Source organism: Emys orbicularis, chromosome 8 (genome assembly GCF_028017835.1).
Source record: "Emys orbicularis isolate rEmyOrb1 chromosome 8, rEmyOrb1.hap1, whole genome shotgun sequence".
Taxonomy (NCBI): domain Eukaryota; kingdom Metazoa; phylum Chordata; order Testudines; family Emydidae; genus Emys; species Emys orbicularis.
In genome coordinates, this window is record NC_088690.1 from 71,315,732 (window position 1) to 71,329,547 (window position 13,816).

The window sequence follows — 13,816 nt, forward strand, 5'->3', positions numbered from 1 at the left end:
GTGATGACAGGCTTTTTCTGCAAGAGATGGTGAGAGTATATGGATGCTCAGACATGAGACATTCTGACCATCTTATATTATTTATCTACTTTGCTGGGCTGGAGTGTTTGTGATTTTGCCAACTGCACTAAAAAAAACATTACAGGGACAGAACGTCATTCCTAAACATAACTATCTCCTTCGTGCACACCGGGGGCTTCGTAATAACTGTAATATTTCTGAGACTGGTCACGAACAGAACCCTGCCAAACCACAGAATGCAAATTAACACATGATCAGGCAACACTGCCTCATGCTATCGTCTTGCTCTCCAAAGTCTAGGCCCCCATTAAAAAAGCATAAGGGACAGTTTGCAAGCAGTTTTTCAACCAATTTAAATCGGTAGAAAAACTGATTTCATTCAAATCAATCACTGCACCACCTGAAACCTTGGAAGTGTGGAAACTTCAGAAGACTGCTGAGATTGAAAGTTTATGCATCTTTGGAGCTAGAATACAATGTTCAGCTCTGATGGGGAAGTTACTAAGCTTCCTCCAGGTACTAAAATTGGTGGTGGTGGTGGGGGGGGGGGGGGGGGAAGGAAGGCGGAAGGTTGGTATTTACTGCAGAACCCAGGACAATTCCAAAGAAGTACTATCCCCCTTGGGGGGAACTGAACATACTGGTTCAGACTGGGTTCAATATGCCAAGGAGGCAAAGAAAGGGCATAGAGGAACAGCCTGAACTGCCTCAGAGTCCCTCATTCTGATCCAAAAAGTGACATGAGATTGTAACCAAGAGGGCAAAACCCCACTAGAAGGATTGGAAGGACTGGAACTGCCCAGGTCTCGATGTGGAAGATGGGTCACACCTAATGCACTTAGCATGTGTGTAGACTTATTGTTTTAGGATACATTTTCTATGTATTGCTTCTTTCCTAAATAAATGTACTGTGGTGTGTGAAATCTGTCTGGTCAGTGGTAAAGAGAACCACTGCGTCATTCAGTGCATGGGACGAATGCTGCTGAAATAATGAGCAGCCATTCAACACTTTGTTTTAATGTATGGCCAGACACTGCTCTGAAGATGAACTAGTCATTTCCTCATGGGGTTTTCTATGGTGATCACTACAGTATCCAAGTGCTTCACAAATATTAATACACCCCTATGAGAGGAGGGAGTATTATCCCCATTGTACAGATGGGGAACTGAGGCATTAAGGAAACACAGATAAGGAAATTCATGAATTCATTAATGTAAAAAGTATCCACTAACTCAGAGGTGGGCAAACTATGGCCCGCGGGCCACATCCGTTCCACGGGACCCTCTTGCCCAGCCCCTGAGCTCCTGGCCCAGGAGGCTAGCCCCTGGCCACTTCCCTGCTGTTCCCCCTCCCCCGCAGCCTCAGCTCACTGCGCTGCCAACGCAATGATCTGGGCGGTGGGGCTGCGAGCTCCTGGGGCAGCGCAGCTGCAGAGCCCAGCCTGATCCGGTGCTCTGTGCTGCGCGGTGGCGTGGCTTGCTCCAACCGGGTGGCGCGGCTGTAGCACCGCCAGCCACCAGTGCTCTAGGCAGCGCAGTAAGGGGGCGGGCGGATAGAGGGCAGGGGAGTTCGGGGGTGGGGGTGTGGATAGGGGTCAGGGCGGTCAGAGGGTGGGGAACAGGGGGGTTGAATGGGGGTAGGTGTCCCGGGGGGGGGAGTCAGGAAGAAGGGGGGTTGGATGGGGCGACGGGGGGGCAGTCAGGGGCAGGGGTTCTGGGGGTCGTCAGGGGACAGGGAGAAGGGGAGGTTGGATAGGGCAGGGGTCCTGGGGGGGCAGTCAGGAATGAGAGGAGGGATTAGATGGGGCGGTGGGGGGGAGTCAGGGGTGGGGGTTCCGGGGGCGGTCAGGGGACAGGGAATGGGTGTGTGTGTGGATGGGGCAGGGGTCCCGGGGCGGGGGGCTCAGGGAACGGGGGGGTTGGATGGGGCAGGAGTCTCAGGGGGCCGTCAGGGGGCAAGAAGCGGGGGGAGGGGGGAATGGATGGGGGCGGGGGCCGGGCCACGCCTGGCTGTTTGGGGAGGCACAGCCTCCCCTAACCAGCCCTCCAAACTATTTCAGAAACCTGATGCGGCCTTCAGGCCAAAAAGTTTGCCCGCCCCTGCACTAACTTCAGGTGCCCTATTTGAGACACCTAGGACCAGTTTTTCAGAGAACTTAGCACATACAGCACTTCGTATGTTCAAAGCTCCTACTGAACTCAGTTGCAGACGTTCTAAGAACTCACACTTGCACATCAGACCCTGAACTTGTGGGTGCCTCACTTTCTGGCTGCCCAAATTAGTGACCACGTGGGAAAAGTTTGGTTTAAGTGACCTGACTGATATTACACAGGAACTCTGGGGCAGAGGCAGGTATAGAATCCAATTCTCCAGGGCAGCATTCAACTGCCTTAACCCTGAGATCATCCTTTCTCTTTCTGCAACCCGCTGTCTCATTCACTACACATGTTCCAACTCCTGCAACAAATGCAGGAGGCCTCATACAGACAGCAACCTCCTTCACTGCACAGCCCTGATTCACACACAAGGCAGATCAATCCTATGCACTGAATGAGGCATGGTCCTGTGGGGAAAAAATAGTATGTGATCATGTGGTTATAGACTGTGCCATATTGGATACACACAAGGGGGCCAAATTAAGGTTGCATGACATTTCTTACCTTGAGTGCTTGCCTTTGCAACCTTATTAATGTGCTTTTACCATAGGTTTGTCTAATTTCTTTGGTTTTTAAAAGAGAAACTGAAAAAACAAAATTCCATTATGTGGCATCATACTGACACCCACGTGGCTCATGAGCAGTTGAGTTAATTTTGATGAAATAAGTGGGCCTAGATCACCACACAAATCTTTGCCACTTGAACTAATGGAGCAAGTGATTGCAGTAGTACATTCATTGACCCTGTGTGGCAAAAAAATGGCCACTGGAAAGGGTGTTTTTACAGAAAGGAGCTACAAGCAGCATTCTTAAGGGCTTGAAGAACTTTTGTCACAAGTCTGGTGAAGAATAGGTTTAAGTCCCATGTTGGCATTTGGTCTCTGACCAGTGGATACAAATCGGGCACTCCCTTTAGGAATCTGGAGACCATCAAGTGACAAGAACGGAGACTCCCTCAACCAGACAGTGAAAAGCAGAAACTGCAGACAAGTGCGCTCTAATGGATGCTAAAAAGACCTTGTTCTAGAGATGCAGTAAATTAGCGTGAGTGCTGCATAAATTGCTGTTAACTGCCCATATGCCAATCCTTTTTCCACTTTAGTGTAATGCTTGAGAATGGCACGTTTCCTGGAGAGTCTACGCTTCAGTAGAGCAGAACAATTCATCTCATAGCACAGGCAGCCAGATGAAGAAACTGAGGGTCGGGTTCTAATGTCCTGTGACCAGCGCTTTTGTGACACTGGGAGGTACAGAAGATTACAGGTCTACTCTGGGTACCAGAAATTTCTGGCACATGCAGGGGCTATCAGGATCACCCAGGCCCTGTCTGGTCCCAATTTCCTGAGCAGTCGAGGGACCAATGGAATCAGCAGGAATGTGTACTGGAGCTGTGTGTTCGACTCTCACAGAAAGATGTCTGTCAAGGCCCTTTTGCTATCCCTCATCAAGAGCAATGCAGGAGACACAGAGTTGGTCCTGGTGGCAAAGAGTAAAGGGGAGGACCCCACTTGCTGAACAGGAGTTTGACCACACAGGCTGTTTGAGAGACCATTCATGCTTTTCCTAAGTCCACCAGGAAATCCTATCTGCCAGATCATCCTCCCTTGCTAGATGCAGCAATACCAGATATATGTTGTGCTATATTCACAACTCCATGAATTTGCCACTTCCTTGCACACAGTCTGGGAACAAGCGCTTTCTTGCTTATGAGAATACATAACAGTGGTGTTGTCCATAAGCATCTGTTCTACTTTTCCTATACGTTGAGGTAGCATGGATTTCTGAGCGCATGGGATGGCTCATAGTTCTAGCAGATTGGTTCCCCATTGATTCCAAAGTCACTGGCAGTGCATGCCATAGTCCAGCTTGGATGCATCTGGACTGCTTTTGCTGAGGGAGGTGGAGGAATGCAGAGGACTCATCTTAAACTGTATTCTGTGGGGCTCCTTATCTGCTTTGGGATCTTTGGAGATATGGAGAACATCAGGTCAAGATTGTCCACACTGAATCTGTAGTTCTGTGACTGACAACTGGAGCTTGAGACAGGCTTGGGGAGAGTGAAGACTGGGCAGCTATATCTGTCTGGAGGGTATGTCTCTGAGCCAAAGAGGGATTGGGCACCTGCATCCATCTTGGGAAAGGACCTAGGGCAGGAAGTGCTCCATTTAAAGCCCTAAAAGGGCTCTGATGTAGTTGGCACCAAGGTAAAACTAAAAATGGACAAAATTACTTTAACAACTTACAAAAGCTCTAAAACTTCCTAGGTTATCTAGACTCAGGATATGTCTACACTGCAATCAGAGGTGTGATTGCAGCCCAGGTTGGCATACCAATAGTAGCTTTAATCTAACTAGCACAACTAAAAATACTAGTGTAGCTGCGGCAACACGGGCTTCAGCATGTACTTGCACTGCTAGCCCATGCTGAAATCTGTGCTACGCCTTCGCTGCTATTTTTACCTGTGCTAGCTAGATTAAAGCTCGTGCAGGTATGCCAACCCATGCCAATCACACCTCCGACTGCAATGCAGACACACCCTGAGTAAAAATCCTATAACAAGTGAGTCCAAATTGGCACAGTTTTCCAGAAGGTTCCAGATCACTGAGGCGCAGACACCATGGAGCCATAAGTGGGAATATGCAGTGACTCCCTGAAGTACATTTTCCATTTCAGAACTAGACCCCGTTCCAGCATGGTCCAGAATTGCAGTGCTCAGAGGATGATATGACAAAATAAGAATTCTGGTACCAGGTCTTACAGTGTAATGATTACTGCTGATTGCCCTACTTACTCACTAGTCAAGTAGGGTTGCCAACTTTCTACTCGCACAAAACTAAACACCTTTGCCCCACCCCCTGCCCCCTCCACCCATTCTCCGAGGCCCCACCCCCACTCACTCCATTCCCCCCCTCCCTCTGTCACTTGCTCTCTCCACCCTCACTCACTCATTTTCACCGGGCTGGCTCAGGGGGCTGGGTTGCGGGAAGGGGTGAGGGCTCTGGGTGGGAGTGCAGGCTCCAGGGTGGGGCCAAAAATTAGGAGTTCAGGGTGCGGGAGGGGGCTCCGGGCTGGGGCAGGTGGTTGGGATGCGGGGGGGGGAGGGGAGGGGGAGGGCTCTGGGGTGGGGCCAGAAATTAGGGGTTCAGGGTGCGGGAGGGGGCTCCGGACTGAGACAGTGGGTTGGGATGCAGGAGGGAGTGAGGGCTCCGGCTGGGGATGCGGGCTCTGGGGTGGGGCCGGGAATGATGGGTTTAGGGTGCAGGAGGGGGCTCCGGGCTGGGGCTGTGCAATTTGGAGTGCAGGAAGGGGCTCCGGACTGGTACAGGGGGTTGGGGTAAGGGAGCGGTGAGGACTCTAGTTGGGGGTGCAGGCTCTGCGGTGGGGTCAAGAATAAAGAGTTTGGGGTGCAGAAGGGGGCTCCGGGTTGGGGCTGAGGGGTTTGACATGCAGGAGGGGGCTCCAGACTGCTGCAGGGGGCTGGAGTGCAGAGGGAGTGAGGGCTCCGGCTGGGGGTGCAGGCTCTGGGGTGGGGTGCAAGATGAAGAGTTTGGTGTGCAGGAAGGTACTCTGTGCTGGGACCGAGGGGTTCGGAGGGCGGGAGGGGGATCAGGGCTGGGGTAGGGGCTGGGAATGAGGGATTTGGGGTGCAAGAAGGTGCTGGGGCTGAGGGGTTCGTAGGGTGGGAGGGGGATCATGGCTGGGGCAGGGGGCTGGGGCACGGGAGGGGGTGCAGGCTCCAGGTGGTGCTTACCACAGGCGGCTCCCAGAAGCAGCGGCATGTCCCCCCTCCGGCTCCTACGCAGAGGCACAGCCAGATGAGTCTGCGCGCTGCCTGGTCCGCAGGCGCCGTCCCCGCAGCTCCCACTGGCAACCAATGGGAGCTGTGGAGCTGGCGCTTGGGGCGGGGGCAGCGCGCAGAGTCCCTTGGCTGCCCCTATGCATAGGAGCCAGAGGAGAGACATGCCGCTGCTTCCGTGAGCTGCACAGAGCCACAGCAGGCAGGAGCCTTCCTTAGAACCGCTGCACTGCCAACTGGACTTTTAAAGGCCCGGTCAGCAGTGCTGACCGGAGCTGCCAGGGTCCCTTTTCAACCGGGCGTTCCGGTCAAAAACCGGACACCTGGCAACCCTACAGTCAAGACCTCAACATTGCTCCCCACCTCCTTTTCAGAACCTGGTCCCAATTTTAAACTACTGGGAGGGGGAGGGGGGAAGAGTCATTCTCTAAGTCTTATAAGATAAAAAAGGGCCAACTTTTGACACCCACAAATCAGAGAATGATTGAGAGAGATCCCAAATCTGTAGGAGAGTCACTTCAATGTCAGGGCTATAGTGTCTGCTGTTGTATGATTGCACTGATCAGTGCTCAGCGTAGTCCACACAGCTCTGGGTAAAGGCCTGGAGCCAGAATCCAACAGTAATGTTTGTTAGCCATTTGGGAATCCCTATGAACATAAGATGGTATAGAAAATAAGATGGTGATCATAAGGAAGTCTGAGATATTTTAAGTTGCTTCATGTCTTTGTAGTTTCCCAGTGTACTAGTTTTATTATTGTTTAATCAGAGTTTACATCTTTCTGTGTCTCATTCTTCCCATCTCTTTGCCCCATCCTGTACAGTTATTAACTTAAAACATTTAATGTGTTGAAATATGACTCATAAGCAAAATATACAAACTAACTCAAAGGGGCATAGAGCTCACTAAATAAATGACATAAGCAAATAGTATAAATTACAGACATTCAACATCAGCCATGTCCTTAAGTTACCTAAAATTGAAATAGTTTTTCTTATACAAAACAGCTTTTGGGGGCAGGTGAGGGAGGGCTGACCAAAGCTTAACAGAAACATCTGCAGGTTAAATTAAGTGGGGAAAATGACTTTATGAAGGAATTGAAGGGTAATGCAGCATTGTTACTGCAGCATTTTCCAAACTTCTGAAAGCTGAAAAATGAAATCCATCACTATGCCCTTCAACCTGTCATGTGTTGTTACAAGCCTACCCAAAATGAGCAAATTGTGTAGATCTTCAAAGCATTGCCAACTTTCATGACTTTTATCATAAATCTCATAATATTTGGCATTTTTCTTAAAGCCCAGCTCCTATAGCCATGTTATGCAAGAATCTCACTTTTACTCCTCCCCAATCCCCATGTAGTTTCTAGTCCTCATGGTTGCTGGAAAAGAAGCTTGAAAGTGTGAACCCTAAAGGCTCAAACGCTAGCAGGAAAATAAGAAATCACCTGATATTGTTTTTTAAATTTCATGCATTTTAAACCTATCATGATTTTTCAGAGGCCCAACTCATGATTTTTGATCTTCATACTATGATAATACTTCTTTTCTTCCAAGCTTTGATGAGCAATGAAACAGTAACACTGGCATTCAAAGCATCATCACTGGCACATGAGTTAGCATTTCCTGAAATGAATGGGCAGTTCACATCTCAGAGCTATGGTTTCAGGCTCTCTGCAAACCTCAGTCTTCTATCCTTGCATCATTTACACTTAAGTACATAGTCAAGGTTTACTCTGCAATCATAACTGCCGGAGACTTAATTTGTTTTTGTTTTTTAATGACAGATGAGACTTTTCAGAACCGTTGAGCAATATTATATCGTAAAGTTATAAACACGAGCTGAAATTAGATCTGAAATGCATTTACCAGACAAATGTGTTTAGCAGTTCCTCAAAGACAGAAGACAGGCTGATGCCTCTAGCCAGGTGTCATCCAAGTCGATGGGCAATCACTAAGGCTACGTTTATGTCACGGAAGCTGTGACTTCCAGAGACCTCCGTGACATTTTCTGCTTCAGCCTCTGGGGCCGCGGGACTGGAGCTGGCAGCCAGCAAGGTCCCAGCACTGGGCGACAGCCTCTTCAGGCTCCCCCTGCAGGGTTCCAGCAACAGGCAACAGCCTCCTCAGGATCCCCCTGCAGGGTTCCAGCGACAGCCTCCTCTGGGGGCTCTTGTCAGGGTCCCAGCAATGGGCGACAGCCTTGCGTGGGGGGTGGGTGGGGAGGAGTAGGGACCCTGCAGCTCACAGCCACCACAATGGCGGGGGAAACCATGGAGCCGCAGCAGCAAAAGTCACAGACAGGGCATGGGCTTCCATGAATTTTTTGTTTATTGCCCATGACCTGTCCGTGACTTTTACAAAAAATAACCATGACAAAATCTTAGCCTTAGCAATCACCAGTCAAGTGACTATTCATTGGTAAGGAAGGGAGGCAGGAACAAACAGATCTGCATCTTAGCACACAACAGCATGAAACCTCTTTGACCAGAGACTCCTTGTCTCTGTCTTCAAAGCAGGAATAAACTTTATCTAGGGGTAACCCTCAAGAAAGTGCATTTCAAAGGGGACTGGACTATAAAAGTGAGAGGGAAAAACACCTCAAGGTCTCTCTCTCTATTCATATCTCTCTCTCTCTTTCACTTAAGACAACAAAAGAAACAGCCTTTGGAAGCAGATCTTGGCCTGAGAATTTGGTCAGCAATGTTACTGGAAATACATGGTAAGGGATTTCACCTTGAACCAAGTCTAGTCTGTCAAATCTTAGTACTAGGAAGCATTTCATCTTTATTTCCCTTGTTATCATTTCTGACTTTAATGACTTATACTTGTGCTCACTTAAAACCCATCTCTTTGTAGTTAAATACATTTGTTTTATTGTTTAATCAAAACTAATCCACTGCTGTGTTTAAACTGAATTGTGTGGGTAACTCCATTTAAAGTAGCAAATTGTTGATATTGATCCCCTTAGAGGGGCAATGGACTTAAAATATCTGACCTGTCCAGGAGAGGGCTGGAGTGTGCAGAAACAAGTTTTGAGGACTAGGAATGTGTTGGAGTTACCCTGCAAGTGGTAATCAAAGCTGGTGCAAACTAGAGTGTGACTGGAATGTGCTGGAAGGCTGTAGCTACACACAGACACTCAGGTGGGATCTGCATGCAGTTAGGCTGTTTATGAGGGGACCAGGTTGGAAGCTACAGCAGCAAAGCATTGTGAGGCACCACAGGTTGCAGGGCAAGAGTGACACAGCTTCTCACTGGCCTGGAATTCACTCCAGAATGTCATATCCTCTCTTCCCCCCCGCCCCACCCCCCACATACCTATTGTGTCACTCACTATTGAGATGTTGACTCATACCTCCAATTGGCCCATGATCCCCCATCTTCCATTGCCCTCTTGTTCAATTTTCAAGCAAGCATCCTCGTGCTTTCTCCCATGCTGCTGCTCATGCTGGGAGGAGCTCCCCATAAATGTCCGTAAAGCCACCTCACTATCCTCCTTCAAATCCCTCCCTAAAACTACTTTGCTGTGATATCTACAAACATCTTGACAACAGTTAAGCCACTGGTATCCTGAGACCACTGCCCATCATGCTGACCAATGTTGTCTCACTGTAATCACTCCATCTGTCTGTCTGTTGTGCCTTGTACAGCATCTAGCACGATGGGGTCCCAGTCCATTACTAAGGTGACTAGGCACTATAGTAATACAAATGACAATATAAAGGTCCACACGTTATATATTTGTACAGTGCTTGGCAAAATGGGCCCTAGCCTCTAAGCACTGCTGTAATACTAATTAGATTAATAAGATCTGTAGCCAAAATCAAAGGTCAAACTCACTACACCAGATGCAGAAGGAAAAACCTCTCTTTACCTGAGCTCCTACTTGTGACTCGAGAAGCAGCCCAAGGTCTAAACAATTCTGATTTACAAACACAGGCTGCTCACCATCAGTTAGCAAGTCTGATCTAACTAGTCAATTCTTCCAAATTCGTCTAGCACCTTTCATCCCAAGATCCTAGTGCTCTGCAGTACTGAAATTCAGCTACCTCATAGGTGGAGAATACCAGCCAACAATTGCCCGCTGCAGTAGATAGGTGGAATTTTGACTAAGGACACCCTGTAAGCTGGGGGAACAGCTCCACAGAAGAGTTTTCTTCCTCAAGAGTTTATGACAAAGTTTACAATTAGAAAGTAAACAGAAAATTTCTGAAGGAGCCCTGGGTGTGGGTCCTGACCTCCCCAATGATATTCCCTCCCCAAGCCACACTCATACCACCTATGCAAGGGAAGGGGGAAGCTGATCTTATGTTAACGCTTGTTCACAAGGGCCAAGTAGTACCCCTTCCCACCACTGTCATATTTCCACTCTTACAGAAAGGGATCTTTTCACCATCTTATTCGAAATACTACTGAAATGCATTGCACCAGTACTTCAAAAGGATTAAGGGCTGTGTCAGCCCAACTAGAAAGTGAACTTGTAGTTCAGACAGTCTGATAATTTAGGCAAATCATAACTGACAAAAACTTTCTGCCAGTCTCTCTGGCTTTAGCCTAACTCCTAGTGGAAAAGCAATCAATAGTGAAGACATATTTCCTTAGATCTCTACCAAAGCATTTTCATACACACACACAGCAAGTTTTCACATTTCCTACTACTTGTTGTGATCAAAGCCTTTTTAGTTCAAACAGCTGCTGAACTGCAAGTATTTTTCGCCATCTGCTGGTCAAAATATACAACTACATGAGACAGCTTCAGAGAATCAGTTGCCATCCCACAGGTCTGTTCTGAATTTGCAAGAGGACAGGCTCAGAGCTCGTCAATGAAGACTGAGCCCACTTTAGCAAATAACAGAGCAAGTATGGCAGCCAAACCCAAGAATGCAGAGCTTAGGGGACTGTTAATGGGGTAAGGAACCTTTCCTCTCTAGCTGATTAGTTCAAATCTGGCACAGGGCTGGGTGTGACCAGTCAGCAACCTCTGACACCTCTTTGGTGGCCTATCTGAACTGAAATAATAGTTCCAGTTCTTTCCCTAGTAGGAAGCTTCATTATCAAAACATGCATCAAAATTACAATTAATAATAGTTTCACGTTATGAATTCTTAAGGGGAAAGCATAGGTAACTAAGACTTGTGAGAACGTCAGGGAGGAACATAGCCATACCAGACTAGATGAATGGCGTGTGTAGTATTCTGTCTCAGACGATGGTCAGAAACAGATGTTTCAAAGGAAGGTGAAAGAAACCCTGTAGTAGGCAATTATGGAATAACCTACCCACGAGCGAAGCTTCTTCCTTCCCCTATCAGTCAGTGGTGGGTCATGGCCTGAAGGAGGTTTCAGAGGGGTATCCGTGTTAGTCTGTATCAGCAAAAACAACTAGGAATCCTTATGGCACCTTAGAGACTAACAAATTTATTTGGGCATAAGCTTTCGTGGGCTATAACCCACTTCATCAGATGCATGGAGTGAAAAAAAGTAGGCAGGTATAAATATACAGCACATGAAAAGATGGGAGTTGTCTTACCAAGTGTGGGGTCAGTGCTAACGAGGCCAATTCAATTAGGGTGAATGTGGCCCATTCCCAACAATTGACAAGAAGGGGTGAATATCAACAGAGGGAAAACTACATTTTATAGTGTATTGGCCTCGTTAGCACTACAAAAAGTAATTTTCCCTCTATTGATATTCACCCCTTCTTGCCAACTGTTGGGAATGGGCCACATCCAACCTAACTGAATTGGCCTCGTTAGCACTGACCCCACACTTGGTAAGGCAACTCCCATCTTTTCATGTGCTGTATATTTATACCTGCCTACTTTTTTTCACTCCATGCATCTGATGAAGTGGGTTACAGCCCACGAAAGCTTATGCCCAAATAAATTTGTTAGTCTCTAAGGTGCCACAAGGACTCCTTGTTTTTGAAGCCGGTTTGTAATCCTAACCTAATTGTGGATATTTTCATTATTCATACAAACATCTCGTATTTTCTGGATCCTACTAAATTCTTGGGCTCTAATTTCTGGAGCAATGAGTTACACATGGTGTGATAAATAAAGTAGGGGGGAGCTCCCTTTTATGGGCACCCAGCCAGCCAATTAGCTATAAAATCCCTCTTGGTCTGTTCTCTGCTTGCTTTACCTGTAAAGGGTTAACAAGCCCACAGGTAAAAGAAAAGGGGTGTGCACCTGACCAAAAGAGCCAATGGGAAGGCTAGAACTTTTGAATTTGGGAAAGAAATTTTCCCTTTGTCTGTTGTTCTCTGGGCTGGAGGGACAGGGCAGCAATGCTGTAAGCAGCTTTAAGCCAGGTATGATCATAAATAGTCAGATCATACCTAGAACTACTTATCTGAACTCCAAATGTATAAGTAGATCAGAATGTTTAGCTAGATGTGATCAGGTTTATTTCTGTTTATTTTTTAAGGCTTGTGGATCTCCTCTGTGCTAACCCCAGATGCTTTTGTTTGCTTGTAACCTTTAAGCTGAACCCCCAAGAAAGCTATTTTGGGTGCTTAATTTTTGTAATTGTTTCTTTTAAGATCTAGCCTAAGGTCCAGATGTATTATTTTCCTTTTTGTTTTTAATAAAATTTACTTTTTTTAAGATGAGGATTGGACTTTTGGTGTCCTAAGAGGTTTGTGCATGTTGTTTGATTAGCTGATAGTCACAGCTAATTTCCTTTGTTTCCTTTCTCAGCTATTCCCTGGAGGGGGGGTGAAAGGGCTTGAGGGTACCCCACAGGGAGGAATTCCCAAATGATCCTTCCTGGGTTCAAAGGGGATTTTTTGCATTTGGGTGGTGGCAGCGTTTACCAAGCCAAGGTCAGAGAGAAGCTGTAACCTTGGGAGTTTAATACAAACCTGAAGTGGCAAGTATCAATTTTTAACATCCTTGTGGGCCCCCACTTCTGCACTCGGAGTGACAGAGTGGGGATTCAGCCTTAACACATGGTCATTATGCAGTGGGTAGAACAGCATTTTCTTTTTTTCTCTTTTAAGTGTCATTCAATCAATTCTGTGGAATGTTCTCTTGGTCTTGTATTATGAGAAGGGATAAACAAAAGCACTCAATTCACAAGCAGATCTGGCAGCCCCACCAACTCTGATTCCCTCCACATGCCCTTTCCTCCCTTCTCATGTACTACTTCCTAGCCTGGAACAGCCTCTTTAAACCTGTTTGCCATGCAGCCACTCTCTCCTCAAAACCCACCTCTTCACATAAACCTACCATTTCTTTTTTTTAATAGATCTTAGGAAACTCCGAGTGTCCCAGCTCCTCTCCTGCTTCTTTGTCAGTATGTGGTAGTCTTGATAGCATTTTGGAGAGTATTTATATCTTTGCATGTCAGTAAAGCTCTTAGCTCCCCCCCCTTCTGGGTCCTCTGTTTCAGATGTCAAAGCAAACTTCACTCACTTTACTTGCCTCAGAATATGGCATTTTCCCTGTGTACCTTGAAAGAAAAAAGAATCCATCTCAAGCCCTGTTCAATCACAACTAGTCACGTACCTTTAGGAGGGGCCGGTTGGATACTAACAACTGGCTGCTGCTTTGTCAGTGGCAAAAGCGCTGGAAGAGCCTGAATAATGATGGCTTTAGCCTGAATGCCAAGGCTGGCCTGAGCTTCAGGTACTGCAGGCAGCAAGAGAGGCTTGGGTTGAATTGAAGGTTTGGATGTTGTCTGACTAGATCTTTTTGGTGTCCCCACAGAGCTGTTTGCTGGGGAAAGAAAAAATCTGAGTTGAACCACGAAATCTAAAAATAAAAATTCTATACAGCACTGTGTGAGAGTTACTGAAGTCTTTCTTTGTCCATCTATTTATTAAAAGATCCGTCTTATAA

At 47.1% G+C, this 13,816-nt stretch overlaps 1 protein-coding gene across 1 annotated transcript in view; it reads right to left on the reverse strand.

Moving 5' to 3' along the window:
- ATF6 (activating transcription factor 6) overlaps positions 1 to 13,816 on the reverse strand; it is a 365,356-nt gene that overhangs the window by 322,874 nt on the left and 28,666 nt on the right. The window contains exon 6 of the mRNA XM_065408946.1: positions 13,484 to 13,693. Within this exon, the coding sequence (XP_065265018.1) occupies positions 13,484 to 13,693 (210 nt within the window). The remainder of the gene's footprint in view (positions 1 to 13,483; positions 13,694 to 13,816) is intronic.